Genomic DNA, 20,771 nt, shown 5'->3' with positions numbered 1-20,771 from the left:
GTTGTGCTTGTGACCCGAGCAGATAATGTTTACATTCTGCACGTTTGAGTGTGTGTGTGTGTGTGTGTGTGTGTGTGTGTGTGTGTGTGTGTGTGCGTGTGCGTGTGTGTGTGTGTGGATGCCTGGCTGGACACCACAGTGTTTAGTTAACGAACGGTTGACTTGAGATCGGCCTCTTGTCTCGTGCTGTCACACATGGTTTTATTAATATCTTTGCTATTAATCTGTATCATTTTAAAGCCTTCATTAGACAGCTGATGATGATGATGATGATGATGATGATAAGGAAATGAGAGAGTGAGATGCAAGAAAAGCGTCTGTTTCCAGCTTCTCAGCTGAGGTTATTATTTGCTGGTTTTCTTGGTCTTTCATGGTAAACTGGATTTTTGGGTTTTTTTGAGTGGAGTGGGAGAGACGGAGCATAAACATGCTTTTTATTATTCATATTTGTCATTCCACAAACCTTTTGGTGGTACTGTTTTGGTTGGTTTGTATTCCCAGCTGTGGCTATTTGCTGGTTTCCTGATTTATTCTCATTATTTGTAGGATGGATAGAATATCGTTGGGTTTTGGACTAAAGATCGATCAACAAACAAGCATCGGAAACAGACCCCATTTGACATATTAATTGATAATGACAATAATTGTTAGTTTGCAGCCCTAGTTAGGTCATTTATGTTCAAACACATCAGTCAAACAGTTCAGAGACTCAAACTGGAGACGTTTATTGTCGTCTTACCTTAAACCACAGAGTTTGTGTCAAAAAGCCCCAAAATGTGCTCGTTCAGCTCCTCAGCTGTGGTAATTAGCGGGATTTCTCCATCTTCTGTCAGAGTAAACTGATTGTTTACATTCTTTATTTTGTAAAGAAGTGGGAGAATAAACGTATCCTTCACATGCCGTGGTTATTTTCTGGTCCTCTCCGTCTTCTTTGACAGTAAACTGAATATAATTGGGTTTTGAAAGGAATCGTCAACCAAAAGAAAGTTTAAACTCGTTGAAAATGACGATTTCTTTGACTTTTTTTATGACATTTCATCGACCAAGCGATTAATCGCTAATGAAAATAATTGTTTGCCCCAGTTAGATTGTCTCGCTCCATCACTATCACATTTATTAGATCACATGTTAGATATTCAGTATCAGAGACTACAGTATGAATGGCTAGTTGTTTCCTGTGTTTGCTGTGATTCATGTTAAACATGAAGGAGCATCTGTTAGAGGAGTGTGTACATACGCCGTCGGAAAGTCGGGAAAGAAGGGTGGGGGCGGGGGGGGGCGGGGGGGGGGGGGGGGGGGGGGGTCTGGGAGGAGCTTATTCTGGTCTGAGTTACATAATGGAAGTGCTCCAACTGTGTGTGTGTGTGTGTGTGTGTGTGTGTGTGTGTGTGTGTGTGTGTAAGAGAGCGAGAGAGAGGCGACACACTCTCCATTTCCCTCTCTCAGCCGAGCTCGGCGGGGGATGAGAGCTGCTGGTTTATTGATGCTCAGCTTGTTTTAGTGTTTTAGTCCGCGTGTGTGTGATGCTGTAGAGAGGAGGAGGAAGGGGTGGGGGGGGGTGCATAGCGACATCACTGCTGCTGTTAAACAGGTGAACATCGCTTTAAACTCCGGCAGTGGTGAGCGGTGCAGGTATGGACGTGGCCGCTCTGCATCAGGGCTACTCCAGTAACATCTACTCGCCTCACTACCAGGTAGGCTTGTCTTTGTTTCAAGCTCAGGATGTAAAGATGATCAGTGCAGCAGATTAAAGTGCGTTCTACTGAATCTCTGAGCAGGAAGAGATGCTGTTCATTCGTCACTAATTAGCTCTCCTCCAGGATTTTTACTGGTGTTTGATGTGAGATTTTGTGATGTATGTTGTGCTTGTGACCCGAGCAGATAATGTTTACATTCTGCACGTTTGTGTGTGTGTGTGTGTGTGTGTGTGTGTGTGTGTGTGTGTGTGTGTTTATGTTTATGTCTGCATATGGAGCTGTAGATCATTTCTGAGGTGCTTAAAAAGTCAGAAACTCGGATGCAAAGGCATCTGAAGACACGGCCGATGACACTTGTCGACGTGCGAACAGAAACATGCAGCAGACTGACGGTGTGAATCAATACATGAGTTTTTATTCCAGTTCATCTGAAGCCAGCTGCAACAAACACATTGATTTGACAGTAATTCTTTATTGACTGCTGCTATTTGAACGCCGCTGAGATCGCAGCGCTGCACGAGTCCATTTGATGATCCGTGAGAAGTGTTTTCTTTTGGAGCGTATCTGAATGAGTGGAATGAGAAAGTAAAGGTTTGCACGAGGAGAAGTTGAAGGGTGTGACGTCTTTGGAGCTTTTATTTTTAGTTTCACGTGGATTCATTCTGCTCTTTGCTGACTCACCAAAAATACTTCAATGTGTCGTGTTTTTAAGAATTAACTGCAGCTTCTCTCTGTGACCCAGAACTCCTCTCGTCTGACTGCTGCTCTTCCTCTGATGTGAACGCGGGTCAATGGGATCTGATGTTGAATATATGTTCATGGTGAAGAGTAGAGCTGTGTTTTGGGGGAAGGGGAAACATGTTTATTCTTTGTTACAGACAGTACAGATATCATGGAATAAAGGAGAGTGAGAAGCAACTAAAGGTCGAGATTAGACTCGAACCAGCAACCTTCTGGTTCATCGGCGGCGTTTTAACCCCGAAACTTCGGGTCAAACATTTGCTGGTTCCAGCTTTTGTAACATGAAGATGTTCTGCCTCTCTTTATCTTCTGCAACAAAATGTAATGTCTTTGGGTTTTGTACTCTTCGTAGAACAAAATAAGACATTTGAAGTCTCTGGGAGCTTCCTCCGGATCCACGGACGTCTTTACGAAACGTTTTTAACAGGAGAATTGAAAGGGAGGCACTACTTCTCGAACAACTCACGGAGCGTATTGATATCATTCAGTGTGATTCTCTACTGTCGCAAACAAACGCATAGAAATCCTCGAAAAAAAGACGCTTCCAAACTGTGAGAATCATCACATTTTAAGTTTTCTGTGGTCTGTACATCCATGGCTACACTGCAAACAGGAACTGCTAATAGATAATTCGGCATACGTGTAATAGAAGTACATGAAAACGTACCGGATGGGATTATAATCACTGACTAGCAAGATGTTAAGTTCTCCCAAACCTCCCCCGGAGCAACAAATCCAGTCCGAACGGGCTCCAGTGCAACAATATTTTAGCTGTGAATATTTTCAAAGAGAAAACGTAAACCGTGTGTGTGTGTGTGTGTGTGTGTGTGTGTGTGTGTGTGTGTGTGTGTGTTCCTCTTCAGCTTGAGGCTTTAAAACAGCAGAACTCCAAACACCAGGAGGAGCTCAGTCTGTCGAAGGAGCGGAGCGGCTCAGAAAACCAGCGAATCGGAGTCCTCTGCAAGGAAATGTGAGTACTCGTGATAACTCGTGTGTTGGGTTGCGTGTCTCCCGTAAAGGTGACTGAGAAGCAACAACACTACTGGGTACTGGTTATTGTCGAGCACTGATATCCAGCCCTACATGTGAGACGTGATTTCACTTTGTGTTGCCTCCTTTGAGTGAACCTCCGTCCTGTTTGTGCCGCTCCTTCCATCTGTGCATGATGCACTGAGAAGGAGAAGCAGGGTCCTTATGGGTTCTCTGTGTGACGGATGACACAACTCAAGAGCTTCGATAGAGATAAAATGAATGCATGAAAACAAAATGCATTCACACTCGTAAAAAAACAGCATTTTGTTGCAAAATGATTTGATGCAAAAGCACTAAATGTCCTTTAAGACCTCTGTGAACAGCGAGATGTATTACCGACTCCTTTCATGGCTGTGTTGGCATAGAAACAAATTCATTAAAATTTTAATTACCGGCAGAGCTTTGACTGATCGCTGAGCTGAAACAGTTTTTGATGGGAAGTAAAAATACCTTTAACAGCATGTTTTTATTTGACTCTGTTGTGTCTTTGGTGGATCTCCGGCCGGATGTCGAGGCCTGTTTCTAGACCGTGTGTGTGTGTGTGTGTGTGTGTGTGTGTGTGTATGTGTATGTGTGTGTGTGTTGGTGTGTACATGTGTGTGGTGTCTTTACATCGTCCCGCCACACCTCCCCTGAGTCATCAGAGCCCCGAGCTGTGACGTCAAAGCTCCAGATGGATCTAATTGGCTGAATTATAGTCATCAATATATGTAGCGTCCTGAAGGAGGAGCAGCAGATGGAGATGTCAACAAATATCTTTAGTTCCGGTGAAACAGAAGGAGCGTCTGCATCTCTGTCGATGCCCAATTCATTTTTTTAAGCTCTGCACAAAGAAGAGTCCTGTTAAACATCCGTTCTCCTGTCAACAATGTGTTCCTCCATCCTTCCTCAGTCTGCGGCTGTTATGTAATTGCTCCGTCTCTCCTCCTAGGACCGCCTGGCTCCAACATGGCTGCTGCTCTCACTGTGACATCAGAGTGTGTGTGTGTGTGTGTGTGTGTGGAATCAATGTAACCTTTGTGGCGTCTCGGAGAGCAGCTGTAAACAGCTCAGATGTGTGTTTTATGTCGTTTTTGGTGTCACTGCAGGTCAAATCCTGATTGGTTTGTCTGTTAAAATCAGCTGTTAATACCTCCAAAAATATTTAATAATTCATATTTTTTTGTGGTGTTTATAAAGCCTTTATTTCACAGTCAGAATGATTCTCCACTTACACATGACGCTGTCAAAGCAAGAGTCGACAGTCTGCGAGGCTGCACTTTCACACAATGGTGCTTTGAGCTGAATGCTAACGTTAGCATGCTAATAAGCTCACAGTGATAACATGCAGATGTTTTGCAGGCGTCATGTTTACCATCTTAGTTTAGCTTGTTAGCATGCTAACATTTGCTCATTAGCAGTAAACACAAAGGACAACTGAGGCTGATGGGACTCGGGTTAGTTTTGAATAGTAACTAACATGATGAGTTGGTAAAAAGTTACGGAATTAAGGACATTTATTACATTTCATCCTGAAAGGGACATTTCATAATCCATCTTAAAGTTGTGGAGATATTTCTCTAAAAACATGTTGGCCTCATGGCGGCGCTGAAGGAACTATTACTAGGGTTCATCCTCTGAGGGACGTGAATCTCTGCACCAGATTCTATGACAATCCATCCGACAATTGTTATTTAATTCTGGACCAAAGTGTTCAAACAGACCCAAACTCTTCCATGTGTTCTGGTGTAGAAATGAAAGTTTAATTTTCAATTCTCTCTGCAGAGACGTGGAGCATAAAACTACAGTAATACGCTGTTAAATCATAGATGATGCATGAATACATTTCCAAAGTACAATTGGAGAAGCGGCGCCCCAGCTGCTGCTGTTTACACTCAGAGAGAGAATACGAGTGAGAGACGCAGCAGTGACGTTTGCTTTACAACGTGTGTGTAATAAAACGTATCTTTCTATAGTGCCTTTAAACTCCTCTGTTGTGTTTGAGGGGATGCTATGGAGGCATGGCCGATATAATTACACAGCAGGCAGATAAACATTTCATCCAGCTGCTGCCAGGAGAAGCTGTTAGTCACACATAGCGTCTTCCTTTGACACAAATCCTAAGAATGACCTATATGGAGCTAATTTCAATTCCTCCCGCAGAAATCGTTCGGTTCCAGCATCCCAAAATATCCAGGTTCATACATTCCCAGACAACACAGTCTGTGCGGCTGTCTGTGGGTCTAAATGTGATCATATGCTCGTCTTTATAACATCCTGGTGGTGTTCCTCATGCGTGCGTGCTGTATCACTGCTGTGTCTTTGCAGCGCTGCAGAGTGTATGAAGCACGGTGGGGTTTTACGGCTGTTAAATCCTTTAAGATGTTTAAAATAGGACGATGTAGCAGCAGATACAGACCAACAGATGGCTCTGGATTCTTTGGATTATATCAGTAGAAAGTGTATAGAGTACGTGTACTTTCAGAATGTAGTCCAAACTGATCTCACTGCTTTTAAAAATGCTCATGAAAAAGGAGTTGACCTGAATAAAATGTAAAAGGAAGCATGATTCAGGAGTCTTTGTTTGCTCTAAAGCGGCTTTAATCAATATTTAAATATCTGTGTTCTGTGAAAGGGCTCAACTCTAGTTATGAGACTCTGCAGGCAGCTGTTTTCAGCTCAGCACAATATAAAAACATGCTGAACATGGTGGAGCGTTCAGCAGTTAAAGAGGCAGAGATTTCCCTCAGGAGGTGGTGGAGACCAACACCGGAGATAAAAGGACTAAAAGGACTAGTTCATCAGGTCTGCAGGCTGCGGATGCTAATGCTGCTAATGCTGCTAATGCTGCTCTGTTGCTGCTGGATGTGTAAATAACACTTTATGAGTTTCCCAATGTGGCCAAAAACTCTATGTACTGAATCTTCAGGTGATTATAGCATCATTTAAATGACATCAGCGGCATATGCTTTTTGTCTTGAACATCTGGATGCAAATGATGCAGCGTGCTGTATTTGTTTCTTTCACAGCTTCAGTCTCAGTGTCTCTAAACGCTGCTGTCTCTCTTTAAAGGTGCCACCGAGGGAGACAAAGTATTTCTACAGGAATATGTTCATTTGAATATGGTTGCAACTCTTTTTATTGGATACAAAGTTAAACTAGGTCTACAATTTACTAGTGTTTTCATTATCGGTTCATTTGAAGATCATTTTCTTCAATTAATCGATGATTTGTTTCGTCTATAAAAGCCAGAATATATCTTCAAATGTCTTGTTTTAGCAAATTCTGAAATTTTTGCTTAAAAAGTGACTTAAACGATGCCAGATATTTATCTTTAAATCGTTTTATAGATGATTGGACTAGTTGCTGCAGATGGAAGTGGAACCATGAAAAGGCTTTGGGGCATTTTCTCTTTTCATTTCACAAAGCAGTGCAACTTTATCTGACCTGCTGCACAACTTTTCAGCTCATAATCAAATTGGACGATTCATATTTCATCTTTCCACACCAAATCATTGAATTCTTCTGTGGGTGCATGTTTAACAGATGCTAACACATCTGGCTGCACACCGGATTGAAGCGTACAGCAACGATGGTGACTCCGATACATCACAGACTGTTCTTCCTTTAGGTCTAATGTCTCCTCTTCTTTCTCCTTCCTCTCAGTGAGGAGCTGAAGCTGGCCTCCCAGAAGTCTCTTGACGAGGTAAAAATGATTATTATATAAACGACTTCCTTTAGCGTCAGCCTGCTCTAGGTCAGAGTTTAAGTCAGAAACGGTGAATTGATTAATAGGTTTTGGCACAGCGAGGATTTACTTCCCGCTGTGACTGAACTCTTGAAGCTCAGACGGGTTTAGCTTCTATTTAAATGCTTCTATATCTGTGTGTGTTTGCCTCTCAGCACAATGAGGAGCGCAACAGTCAGCAGCCAGACATGAAGACCAGGTAAGACACCGGCAGACGGGTTCCTTATGTGTGTGTGTACTCTTTATTTCTCTCATGTTCGGCCTTTTCAACGCGGTCTGACTCACTTTCAGTTGCACACACTTTAAAAATTGAAAGTTGCAAGGAGGCAGGTGTTAAATTCCTCAACTCCATTAATCCACTGAGATGATTCTTTGTTGTGAATTTATATTAAATTCTTGGTTTCTCACAGTTGTGTGACTGTGTTGATGTAAAGATCCAGCATTATTTGTCTCTTTAAATTGTATTTATTCTGGAACCTGGATACTATTTACCAGTGAAGTCAGGAGGATGTTTTACAGACTATATATTTACCTGCATTAATATTAAAGGTACTAGTGTTTGTTTTTACCTCTAGTAGCGCTATGAAGCCTTGTTTGAGTGGGTTTTGTTTGTATCTTGTGCACACACGAGGCTGCACAATACATCGATTCAGCATCAACTTTCTAATGAGCGTGAATTTTAACTCAAAACACGTCTACACATTGTTTTTTGCACGGTTCCTATTCTTAAAATTGTATTTATGCTGAAATTTTCCAGTAAAGTCTAATGTTTTACAGTAGAAAACAAAATATACTATATTATTCACTATATACTTACATGCATTAATAAAAGCACTCTCTGGACAAACAACTGAACTGACCGAGAACATAGAATAACGTCTCTAAGAGATGATTTCACTTGATAAATATTTGGGTTCACCGCTCAGCTGTTTTTGAACCATGATGACTCTGAATCGCTCCATCTGTCCACAGAGAAACCGTCTCCAATCAGGGGACGGAGGGGGAGGTAAACTTCCAGAAATCCACCGGAGTCTTAATCTCGGACAAAGACCAGGAGCTGGAGACTCTGAGGAACGAGGTACCAGCTCGTGACTTTCTCATCATTTCTTTTTGAACTCGGCTCCGTGTTTTCTGAATGTTTGAAACGGTCGCTGCAGATCGCCGTGCTGCGAGGAGAGAACGCCGTGGCCAAGACGCTGCAGGCGGCCGTGGAGACGTTGGAGGGAGACAAAGCTAAGCTGCGGAGCCGCGTTCACGGTCTAGAGCAAAGGCTCATGGGAACGCAGGTGTCGGAGGGAGAAGACATGGAGGCTCCGCCCTCAGGTGAGGAGACGAGGATCAGAGCGTTCACACCGTTCTGGACATTCTTCTCCTCTTTTGTCAACGTTTTTTTTCTCTGATGCTTGTGCAGGAGATGCAGCTCTGGAGCAGCTGAGGCTGGAGAAGGAGTTCGCTGAGGGGCAGGTGAGACAGTCAGGACGCGTCACAAAACACACCTCCACGTCCGTATCTGTGCCCACTGTGAAGGTGATCTGTGTCTCCGTTCGTCTCCCTCAGATCAACTTCCTGAACAGCGTGATCGTGGACCTGCAGCGTAAGAACGAGGAGCTGAAGATCAAACTGAAGAAGCTGGCGCTGGCTGAGTTCAACGGCAACGACGGGCCGGACGGGTAAGAAAGATATGAAATAATAGAAATATACTGTGATGCATTTTCTGCAGGTTTTATGTTGTAAGTTGTACATTTGGTTTTTGGGATGCTGGTCAAATAAAACAACAAATCAAGGACGTAAACACCAGATTTTTCCTCTGCACCTCTGCAGAGGAAAAAGATGTATCTCTCACACACACACACACACACAAACACAGAACACTCTTCTCTCTGTCGCACAGGTTCGTGGACGGCGTGTCAAAGCAAAAGGAGAAGAAGGCGACTCCGCGTCTGTTCTGCGATATCTGCGACTGCTTCGACCTCCACGACACGGAGGACTGTCCCACTCAGGCCCAGAGCCCCGACTCGGTACCTCACACCGCCTATCACGGCAACCCGGCCAACGAGAGGCCCTACTGCGACATCTGCGAGGCCTTCGGTCACGCCACGGAGTCCTGCAACGACGACCAGACCTTCTAGTAGCTCCAAAATCATAAACTCTTCACCTGCATCTTAACTCCTCCCCTTCTCCTCTCAAACACAACTCGCCTCTTACCAGCCCGACTCGCCTCCCTCCAGATCTTCTCCATATTGTATTTTTATACTGTATTTATGCATATCACCGGTAGCCACCGTCCCGTCTAACTCCTTTACCCTGCAGCTCTTTTCTCTAAAGATAAACTCAAATGCAGAACGCTCGTCCAAATATGCTGCTTCGGTGCAATATTGATGTTTATAACGAAAGAAGGAATACGTCCTCTGCACTCGTCGTTTTTTTATCGTTCGTTTATAAAAATAACAATAAGTGTTTTAATTTGTTATTTAGCGGGAAAAAAATGATGCAACTTAATGAAGCGCCTCTTCGACTCGACATTCCTGTCTTCTGTATCGCATTCCTCCGGTCGGTACGGCTGCAGACCAATCAGAGAGACACTGCCATGTCAGACGTTCTACTGTTTAATGTTGTAAAGTTAAAGTCTTAAAGTCTTTCCTCCGGTCTGTCGACCTGCGACGGAGTGTTAGGGCCGCAGGACTTCAAGACGTAAGAGGCAACATTTTCAGAGTAAAACTTTTGACAATTTAGAGGAAAAGAGGTGAAATAAATCAAGAAATAAAAGTTAGATTTCCACCAACAACAAATTCATAAATCACAGTAAATGTTTAATACAGTATATAGTACTGTAGAAATCAAAAAAGTTAAACAATAATTCCAGTTTTTCCTGAACACGAGTATTTCTGTAGCACTGTTAAATGTGCATGTTTTATAATTTCCTGACAGTCTATAAATACTGTACAGATACTATTTACATACTATATTTAATTATATTATAATTAGTCCAACTTTTCTCTAAATATTACAAATTCATTCTAAAAATTGACTTTTTAATTTTTATTTTCTGACTTAATTCTCAAAATAATAATAATAAAAACTTTTTTTCTCAAAATATGAATTTATTTTTGACTTCTTTTAATATTACATTATTCCAAAATAGTACAACTTTATCATCGAAAGGTTCAGACTTTTATTTAAATATCCTAACTTTAAAGTTAAATAGCTAAATATTAAGACTGTATCCTCAAAATATAACAACTTTATTCTATAAACAAAATATGACGATGTTTTTTAATTAAAATGATTAGTTATTTGTCTTCTTATTGGCCCTAATACTCTGTCGTATCAACCTGAATGTTCATTTGTGGAAAACCAGTGAAGTTCAGTCTCGACTTTGGAAATTGTAGCTTCCAAAGTTTCTGCCATTTTTGTTTCCCAGAGCTTTCAACTGCATCTCGGTGTCCTCCTCAGTGGAGCTCACTGCAGGAGAAGAAGCCAGTAAGTGGACCTTGACTTAAAGAGGTCGCTTCATTAAAGTATATTTAGCTTTGTATGAAGTGGCTTTACAACATTTTTGTGTTTGACTAAATAATCTCACTAAAAGGTCTGTTTATTGGTTGCTCTGCAGCTTCCCTCAGCATCTCTGTCTTATGGTTTAAACTTTTCTCTGAGCACTTTCAGGACTTCTCGTCTGTCTGTCGGTGTAAAATCTAAGATTTAAAGTTGATCTGCATTTGCATGACAGCTCGATCAAAAGCTCCGGAGCAGCTACTAAATGAACACTTTTCCATAAATCATCATGCAGGTTGATATCCTCGAGGATTCGTTGTAGTTCATGATGAAGTTTTGTTATTTATTGTCTGATCTTTCACTAACCAGTGATTTGTTTTTCCTACAGGACATAAGCTAGCGCTGATGTAAAGGTGTGTAGTCTGTACTGGGACTACTGTAGTACAGGTTGGCTTTAAGTGACGGGATGAAAACTCACCAGATAGAAACTACAGAAGCTCTACTAACTTAGGTTTGCACTGTCCACTTTAAAAGATTCAGCAGTAAAACAAACTAACTTCTAAAGAAAAGGGATTTTTATCGTAAAGGTTGTGCAGATTATTCCGTGCGGTCCCGTTTCATAGTGTCCTCTTTAAAGACGATGTCTCACGTTTTGGGAAATACGCGACTTCTTGCTTTCTGGCGGAGAGTTAGATGAGAAGATCGACACCATTCACGTGTGTGTACGCTGAATATTAAGCTAGTCGGAGCAGGTTAGCTTAGCTTAGCACAAGGTCTTTAAACGGGGAGAAAACTGCTAGTTCTTAGCTCTTGTCGCTACTGTGCTTTTAAGTTCGATATAGTTGTAATTAAATACCGCTTATGTCAAACTTTTTGTCAATATTTGCCATTTTCACACTGTTGACCACATTCACCAGCACCAAAACAGGAAGGAAGTGGTAAATTTGTTACTTTTATGCTAAAAATTGCTAGAAAAACAAAGTTTTTGTGTTGCGACACGTTTCTGGCAACACATAGCGGTGTGACGGTCATCTTATACTTTTAACTCAACCAGTTTTGAGCAAAAAAGGTGTAAAAAAAAAAGTTCAATGCGGCCTTTTAGTGTCTAGCAGCATTGAGTCTGATAAATTGACTCAAGTGATGTCACTTGAGTCAGCGTGGTTTAAAGTTTGAAAATAAAATAAAACAAAAAAAACATAGTGTGGAGTTAGAAAAAAGTAAGAACTACTTTAGGCTAGCGACTCCAGGCTACATTAGCCACCGCTAGCGTATCGCACGCAAATCTCCTGTCGGAAGTCTAGTTGCATTGTGGGTAATGTAGGCACCACGTTCCAGGCACCATATTTCTGGCTCTGCAGCATCGATTTCTACTTAATCCTGAGTTTGAGTGCACTGATAGATCTATGAATAATTAACGGACTATATTAGTGTCACCGATCATCTCATCTGACTGTCAGGAAGCAAACAAGCGTATTTCCCTAAAATGTCGAACCCTTCCTTTAAATCAACCGTGTACTATAGCGACGTGTATTTGACCCCTCTCGTTCTTAAGCACAGTATTTGGATCATATTGAATCTTCTAGTGTAACAGTGTATTATATAATACCTGATGTGACTAACCGTTGACACGAGTCTTTGTAAATACTAATCGGAGGCTTCCTTCTGATAGATGTGTACACAGTGCCATGAGACCAACGATAGCTTTCTGTGTACCACATTTTATTTTTCTGCCCTGTTGATAAGATCCACGTTGTATACGGAGAAGAGAAACAGCCCATTTGTAAAGACTTTAAAACATTGTGTACTTTTTAAGTGATGCGTCTAATTATTAGTGTCATGTTTTATATATGTAACTATTTCAGGCACCATGTAGGGAATGGTTTCTAAACTATTTGACAGATGTTGACGTGGTGTAAACTGTTTTCTATGTGCTGTGTACTCCTGAGCAGAACAATAGAAATACTAAGAAACAAGCTTGTGTTTACGTTTCCTTTTGTCGCTCTAGCAGCAGCAGCTGTGGTGGAAGAAGTACTAATACCACAATATACATACATATATTTATACACACATATGAAACTTTATAAATAAAATGTTCTTAAATTGAAAGAGTCTGTGACTAACGGCAGCATCAACTTCCCTGTTTCTGCAACCTACTATCAAACACTGAACACAAACAAACAACTTTTGTGAATTTTATTAAGAAAACAAACCATTGGACATGATAAAAACCGAGCACTACTGATGGAATAAATAAGTCAAACCAAACCATAAATCTGTACAAAGATCTAAAGAGAAACAAAATGGTCCCAAGAGAAAAAAAAAAGAAAAAAAAATACAAGATTTAACATCTCACGGCTCTTTTTTGTTTTTTTTAAAGAGTTATGAGCAAACTATAAGCAATCGGCTCAATCAGGTGAAAGCTACGACGTAAGTGAGATCTTTATTCTTTTCTTTTTTAAACCGAGTGTACATAATGCTTTTTAATAACTGTTAATGTCGATACAATAGCATTTTAAGTTCCAGCGCTGCTGGACTGGGAATGAGGTATATGCTAATCCATCCTCTGAACCGAGACAGTTTTGTGTTTATTATTTCTTTTCTCTCCATCCACGTGAATGCTGATTCTCTGAAATCGGATCAAGTAATTCTGCGTCGTAAAAGTACTTCTTAATAGCCCCTGTTGTGTCATGAAGTCATTGGTTTCACTCCATCTTCACGAGTTAATAGTGATGAAACTCAGTCTAACATGGGTGAGGATGTACATTAGAGGTCACAGGTCTGAATCTGCACTGTATATACATGCATATATATATAAATATACATGGATATAAAGTTCAGGTAAATTGCACAAATCTGCACAAACACCGGGCGCTCGATGCCACACGATTCAGCCGGCAGACAGCACCTTGAAGGAGGATCAGAACCAATGAGCTGAAAGACTCTTCTGTCAGAGAGAAGTAGTGATACATAGAGATGAGACGCCATGATGGTGGACCAGACGGGGGAAACCGGTCCCCGTCACTGGGCGGGTTCTACTTCAGGAGGGAAACGAATCAAAAGCCACCGGAAGTAGAAACAAACCAGCGAGGGAGAACTTTGAGTTACGAGGTTTGAAGACATTTAAAATGTCCAGAAAGTAAAAGTTCTTCTGGGTAGTGTTCAAATTCCAGTCTCCAGCTGTTTCTAAAAAGGGATAGCTCGGCAGGTTTTGGGGAAGAGGGGGGGGGGGGGGGGGGTTTCATGACGCTACAGCCATGGGATGGTTAGCATAGCTTAGCATCAAGTCAGAAACAGCTAATTAAAGGCTGACTCATTAAAACATTGTGTCGCGTGTGTTTAATCCGTATAAAAACAGAAAGTTAGGAGCTGTTTTTTGGGGGGTTCCTTTGGACAGAGCCAGGCTAGCCTTTTCCCTTTGTTTCCAGTCTCTATGCTAAGCTAAGCTAACGACACCAGAGTGGTGTCGAGAAATGTTGAACTATCCCTTCAAATAAAAAGCGTTGCAGTTGATTATAAATATTGGAGAATACTAATTAGTGATGATTATAAGGCAAACAAAACAAAACATGGCACCAAAGTTTAAATTCCTGCTTGACCTGAAACGTAGCAACTCAAGGCACAGCTTCAGGAGCTACGCTACCGACGCCTGTCGTCACTACTTATCCAAGAGTTCACGTTGACCAGTACCGTCTTCTTCTTCTTCTACGAACCACAAACTAACTTTAAAAATAAAAAACAAACATGTGAATGGAGAACTCTTCATGGATAGAGAAAAAAGACTTCCACTACAGCAGCAAAAATCTATCTGTGATCGATTGTGACATAACCATAACAGTGCATTGACCCTCCTGAGAACAAAACCCTAAACGTTTCCTAAACAAATATAGAACATCAGACTAACAGGAGGCGGATCGGGAGGGCTGAAGTGACGGGGTCGTTTTAGGGCTGAGGTCCCCCCCCCCCCCCGCCGCTGATCTGAGACCAGGTTAGCCTCATGGGTGTCCTGAGCTAAACCAGGGAAACGTTTTACAAACGCTCTCAGAGCAGCGGCCGGGATCGACCTCAGATCCCCAGTGTTGACTCTCTCTGGTCACAGATGCAGGTCAGGGTTTGGTGGCTGACCCCCCTGCCCCCCCCCCACACACACACACACACACACACCTGGTCACAAAGGGGAGCTTCTCTTGGCATTGGTGGTAGAAGAAGTGTGGAGAACTGGAAGGAAGCACAAAGGGGGACCAGCGAATAGAGGTAATATTGTGGCAGAGGAGTGTGATGGTGGGGGGGGGATCCATTAGCCCTAATTTATCTAGAGTTAATGGAGGGAGGTGCAGAGGGAGGGAGGGAGGGTGAAGGAGAGGAACGACCCCAAACATTTAACTCTCCTCAAAGTCCTGAGACGAAGACTCCGCTTTGCTTTTCTTGGTGGGCGGGGCCTCCTCCTCTTGGTCCTACAGGGAAAATAAAGAAAACATAATAAATATTATAATAATATTAATACACACTTCTTTTGTGAAAACTAGAGTACAGTTTGTACAATCTCCACTAGATCAAGTCCATTTCCACGACTGCATATGCATCATGTAAGGACCATTTAATCTGGGTTCCCACAGCTTCTTAAACACTAAATTAAACGACTTTTAAAGGACCCAACATGTCATCGTTGGGACCTAAATCCAGGTTAATTACTGTTCCACCCTGTGAACTCTCACTGATCTGCTGCATGGAGCCATGTGGACCTTAACGAGCCTCTTTGGTGATCCGCGTGTACGTTTTCCCAGACGTAGCTGAATGTTAGCTTAGCGTTAGCGTTCTCGCTGCACATCTCTGTTTCCCAGTAATAATAACATCCTGTTTACTGCTGCTGTTCCAAACTTCAGTCAATAGTTTCGACGGGTGTTTTTTGTGCATTTTTCAAGAAAGACAACATTGAGTTAGAACTGACAGTTTAACGGTCCACTTGAACAACAGACCCAGGGGGTCGGGAGTGTGTGTGAAGTGTTGTTGTTACCTGAGTGGCTTTGCTGTCTGAAGAGTCCTTGTCCCCCGAGGACAGACTGTCTCTCTTGGCACTCTGTGCTCTCTCTGAGGTCTCTGATGACGGGGGTGTCTTAGCTGAGGAGGGGAACATACAGGATGTTAGTAAAGAGATCACAGAGGTGACGTGTTGTCTGACACGGTAGTGACCCCGTGTGGTGGTGAGGGGGTACTGCATGTCAGCCAGAGAGACTCAAATATTCTTACATTTTCTAAACCCAACAGTTGATCAGATAGTAAATTCTGCTGCTTATCTTAAAATATTTGACAGTGCAAAAGTGTCACAACACAATATATTTAGATGGGACTCATTGAAAGAATTACAGAAAACAATTCATTGTTAGATCATTTTTAAAGCAAAAACACAAATAATCCACTGTGACATCCTGCTGGTTTTCTCCGTCCTATGTGATAAAATGATGTAGTCATTCATATTTTGTTGAACCAAAAGTCCAAACTGAAGACAAGAACCTTTTCCTTCAGGAGTAATGGGCATTTTATTTCTCCATTTTGTGAATCAAGAGAATAATCACAAGATAAACGTAAGATGAAAAGGTTCCTTTTATCAGCTTCACTTTAAGTCCTATTTCCTCACACGTTGGATATTTATTCATTCATTCATGCAGTTGGAATGAATGAATGAATAAATGGCAGAATAGACAATATAAGTAGACGGGTTGTCTGATACTGTAGTGGTTGTACGAGGGATTTGATTTTGGACTTGAGAAAAATCTCAAAAACTTCCATTTGCATTCTTTATTTATTTGACTGGGTTTAATTTGTTGCTACACAAGAGATGATGATTGTCGATTTTTTTCCTTTACGTTAATCTGACAGCTTGTGTCGCGTTGAAAGATGTGAGACCAACATGTTAAGTTTCCAACATGTTTTTGGGGCTGTTAGAGGAAACCAGAGAAAGAAAGTTGAAGCTGTATTTAAATAAGAGGAAGTCGTCCCGTTTGCTCAGTGTGATGCTGTTGGTCCTGACTGAGGCGAGATTTTACTGGCAAAACAAAAACAGGAAGTGGCCGATCAGCTGCTGAACTACCACCAGCTAGACGTCCACTGAGAGAGAAAGTAGACCTGTGGTAACGTTACGTGTGTGTGTGTGTGTGTGTGTGCTGGTGTCTGACCCTGCTTGCTGTCGGGGCTCTGGTCAGTCTTCGCCTCGCTGCTGTCGCGGTGAGACGTGGCGGCGGGCTCCGGGGCCGGGCTGGTGCTACAACTGTTTTCCTGTTTCACCGGAGACGAGTCGGCGATGGAGCTCTGGTTGCTGTTGTCATCTAGAAGACACACAGAGAGAGAGATGGAGGCACTTCAGTTACCTTTCTTTCAATAGGTTTTGTCTATAAATACCATGAAAAGTCTAAAACCAACACTGAATGTATATACCAACAAGTATTTTGTGTGCTCCAAGTGTGTATTAATCCACAGATGAACATGTTTGTTGTTGCTGTTTGAGGAAATGACAGAATCTTTCTTTGAAACTATATATCAGTGTATTTAAAGAGTTATATCTTCAGTAGGAACCAATGGGCTCTGGAGATGAGACCAATGAGCGTTCGGTCATTTCATGGGATTTGTTGCTGATAATATAAATACAGAATGACAGCACGGCGTCCGTGTCCTTCAGGGCGTTCGGTGCGTACCGTGCATGTCCATCATCCCTGGAGAGGAGCTGTTCTCTGGAGTCGTCAACTCGGAGCCATATTTCTCATCTTTACCCTTCTTCTTATTTTTGTTTTTCTACAACGAGAGAAAAAGAACAGTGTTGAATGTTCATTTGTCTTCAACATGTTTCAGATAAAGCTCAGGTGTGAGGTCACATAGTGTGATGAAGAGGCTGAACTCACGTCATCTGATTTGGGCTCCGTCACTGGAACCCACTTGTAGATGCGGAGGGACGTGTCTCCAACAGTCACCCACTTCTTCTCCCTGTGTCGGAGAGGAAAACAAGCACATCACATTATTACTATTCACACTTCTGTAGAAATAGAACAAAACAAAGCCCTCATAGCGATAGTTTAAATGTACGGGCTGCAACTAATTATTTATTCTCTTGATAACTTCTTTAATTAACCACTTAGTTAAAATAGACATTTCATTTTCCCAGATCCAATTATAACATCGTCACATTACTTTATTGTCCCAACAAAACTCAGAGATATTAAATTTAAAATAATAGAAAGCTAATTATCATATTTTAGAGGCTGGAGCTGGTGAGTGTTTTGGCCTTTTTGCTAAACAAATTACTTAATATTTGTCTGTGAGTGGAAAATATAGTGATTAACACAGCAGGAGACATATGATGTTAACAATAAATAGACTAGGCTCATTATGTCTCTCAATACAATTACAGTACAGCAGATAAAATACTTTTAAAAGCATCACATTCGGACATTTTATAGACCAAAACGAGTAATTGGGGAAATCATTAGGGCTTAAACAGAAATTAAAATATTTGTAAGGAAGTCTTTTGGTTTATAAAATGTTCCAAAAGCCTAATTTGACATCATTAAATGTCCGTTCAATGATTTAAAAGACATCACGTATTAAAGTGTCTTATTTTGTTCAATCAACTGTCAGAAACGGTGAAACTTTGGCCTAAAGAAATGACAATTAATCAATAAACTGTTGTATTCAGTTAATTTACTTCATTCCTACATTGAAAATGTCCCTTAGTAAAAGTATGATTAGCTAAATGTACATGAAGTATCAAAGTAATAGCACTTATAATGTATTTAGTGTTATACTATAGGATATAATGTTTTATTATTATCACATTTAGCTGGTTGAGGTGGAACAATTGATAACTAGGTTATATTATGATACTGAACACTTCATATTCCTTTCAATATATTTTATGTGTACTCTGAAATGTAGTGAAATTAAAGTATAAAGTAGTATATAATGGAATACTCACGTAAAGTACAATTATCTTAAAAATGTACTTCTTGAGTTCATAAATACTATAACTTTTAAGCTAGTTTAGTAGCATACAGTGTTAGCTTATATTACAGCAGCAGAAAACAAAATAATGTACAACACCCCCCAAACAATATTTATTAAAATGTATAAAATAATATATTTGTACCCAAAAGCTTAAAATTAAATTCCACGATGTCTTTCATTTTCAAATTCAAAAACAAAACCGTTAAATTAACGTTATTTTCAAACCACCAACTTCTACTGACTTTGACCTGGGGACGTTTGATTAAACCGCCTGATAAAAAAACAAACATAAATTCTGCCCTCCCGGGCGGGGTGACGCACCTACATCGAACAAATCAATACACCTTCGAGATAAACGTGTGAATAATTGAACCGATACGGGTGTATAAAGTGTGTTTTAGTGTTAAACGTTAGGACCGAGTCGCTACGTGTTCAGTTAGCCTACTTCCTCTCTCCCAACCCCCACCTTCCTCCTCTATCAGACCTAAAGGGCGACTCAAAGCGCTTAATTTAAAACTGCCAGACGGACTAAACTACTCCGCCGTCGTCAAATTGTTTCCAAGTCAACAGTTATTTGGAGGTTTTCGGAAGGGGGTAAAAAAAGAACACCCTCCGCCGTTAGAGCTTCACGCGCAAACAAACGGCTACAAGCAATGGCTTCATGTGACTGCATCGAAATGGCTTCTGGGTTCAACCCGTTTATAGCCGCTAAGAGAGAGGGAAAAACGGCTACATGTTGTATGTCAGCAGCCAGACGACGGAGCTGTGGCGGTGCACCGCACTATAGTGCGCCCCGGTGCACCTGAGCTGCAAGTACATCTGCCGTGAATCTCCCAAATTCTTTAATTTCATCCCTCACTCTCGTCTCCTTCCCTCTCTCTCCTCCCCCAACAAGCCGAAGCCTTTTTTTTCTCCTCGCTGTTAGATAACGAAGCCCTCTTTTCTTTTTCCACTCTTACCATTTTCGTACTTTCTCAATAGCGGCCATAACCCTCTTGATGTCATCTTTCGCCCTGCTCCGGGTCTCCGCTCGGACCGACCTGCCCGACATTGTTGCCGCGGTTTGGTATAATATTTTTTTTTTTAAAAGCTCGCCGGCAGTTCAGACACAATGCAAACAGTACAGAGCGCACAGAGGAGCTACTGCGCCTGCGCGGACTGATAGAGCACAGTGAGAGAGAGAGAGGTGGAGCTGCAGCTGCAGTTCTGTCTCCCTGCTGTGTGTCTGCAGGAGAACAAAGAACTAAAAACTACAAGAAGTTTGGGGTGAAACTTCAGGCTTAGATGCTTTATTTAGGTAAAAAAAAAAATCATCCAGCCATTCAATTTTTCCAGATCCAATTATAACATCGTCAATGACTTGCTTTGTCCCAACAAAACCCAGAGATATTACATTTAAAATTATATAAAGCAAATTATCATATTTTAGAGGCTGGAGCTGGTGAGTGTGTTGGCCTTTTTTGCTAAACAAATGACTTAATATCTTTCTGAATGGAAAATATTGTGATTAACGCAGCAGGAGACGTATGATGTTAACAATAAATAGAGTCTAAAATCCCAAAGCTTATTATGTCTCAATACAATTACAGCACAGCTCCAGACTTTCGGGTTGTGAACCTCCTCGTTGTTGCCTCTTCAGGTGATAACCCGGACCACCCTCTCCACCACCTACTGCAGGGACAGCGGAGCACTTTCTCCAACAGACTCATCCAGCTCCACTGTCAAGGACAGATACAGGAGAACATTCCTGCCCTCTGCCATTAGACTTTATAATAAAACACCTCGGGCCAGATCATCGTCCTTCACATTACTACAACAACGCTACACGGTTGTTGCTTGTTGTTGGTGATCCTTGCTCTACTGTCCAGTTTGTTTAGTTTACTAGTTGTTAATTTAATTAATACCACTCTATTCATTGTATACACTGTGCATTTCTATTTTTTATTCTATTTTATCTTATTTTTTATTCATCTATTCCTTCAAATTCAATATCTGCTCTGTTATTTTATTGTACTGTATATATTGTGCATTCCACGTTGTATTTTACTCTGTAAATTGCTGCTGCTACAATCTAATTTCCCCCTGGGGATGAA

At 41.4% G+C, this 20,771-nt stretch overlaps 2 protein-coding genes across 2 annotated transcripts in view; one reads left to right on the top strand and one right to left on the bottom strand.

Annotated features, from left to right (window-relative positions):
* clip1b (CAP-GLY domain containing linker protein 1b) overlaps nucleotides 1-10,199 on the top strand; it is a 24,892-nt gene extending 14,693 nt beyond the window's left edge. Inside the window, exons 10-19 of the mRNA XM_031875149.1 lie at nucleotides 789-801; nucleotides 1,618-1,694; nucleotides 3,302-3,408; nucleotides 7,116-7,155; nucleotides 7,353-7,396; nucleotides 8,170-8,275; nucleotides 8,355-8,520; nucleotides 8,609-8,661; nucleotides 8,755-8,867; nucleotides 9,089-10,199. Coding sequence (XP_031731009.1) covers nucleotides 789-801; nucleotides 1,618-1,694; nucleotides 3,302-3,408; nucleotides 7,116-7,155; nucleotides 7,353-7,396; nucleotides 8,170-8,275; nucleotides 8,355-8,520; nucleotides 8,609-8,661; nucleotides 8,755-8,867; nucleotides 9,089-9,326 — 957 coding nt within the window. The 3' untranslated portion in view covers nucleotides 9,327-10,199. The remainder of the gene's footprint in view (nucleotides 1-788; nucleotides 802-1,617; nucleotides 1,695-3,301; nucleotides 3,409-7,115; nucleotides 7,156-7,352; nucleotides 7,397-8,169; nucleotides 8,276-8,354; nucleotides 8,521-8,608; nucleotides 8,662-8,754; nucleotides 8,868-9,088) is intronic.
* Nucleotides 10,200-12,867: 2,668 nt separating this feature from the next.
* On the bottom strand, nucleotides 12,868-19,849 carry bcl7a (BAF chromatin remodeling complex subunit BCL7A). The gene is made up of 6 exons (XM_031875161.1): nucleotides 19,638-19,849; nucleotides 17,580-17,661; nucleotides 17,376-17,472; nucleotides 16,860-17,009; nucleotides 15,701-15,804; nucleotides 12,868-15,140 (listed from the first exon to the last, which is right to left on the bottom strand). Exons 1-6 carry the CDS (start codon nucleotides 19,727-19,729, stop codon nucleotides 15,066-15,068), a joined length of 600 nt encoding a protein of 199 aa, XP_031731021.1. The 5' UTR covers nucleotides 19,730-19,849; the 3' UTR covers nucleotides 12,868-15,065.
* Nucleotides 19,850-20,771: the final 922 nt, after the last annotated feature.

Source organism: Anarrhichthys ocellatus, unplaced genomic scaffold, assembly GCF_004355925.1.
Source record: "Anarrhichthys ocellatus isolate YVR2014 unplaced genomic scaffold, GSC_Weel_1.0 scaffold87, whole genome shotgun sequence".
NCBI lineage: Eukaryota > Metazoa > Chordata > Actinopteri > Perciformes > Anarhichadidae > Anarrhichthys > Anarrhichthys ocellatus.
This window is presented reverse-complemented; position numbering and strand designations above follow the sequence as displayed.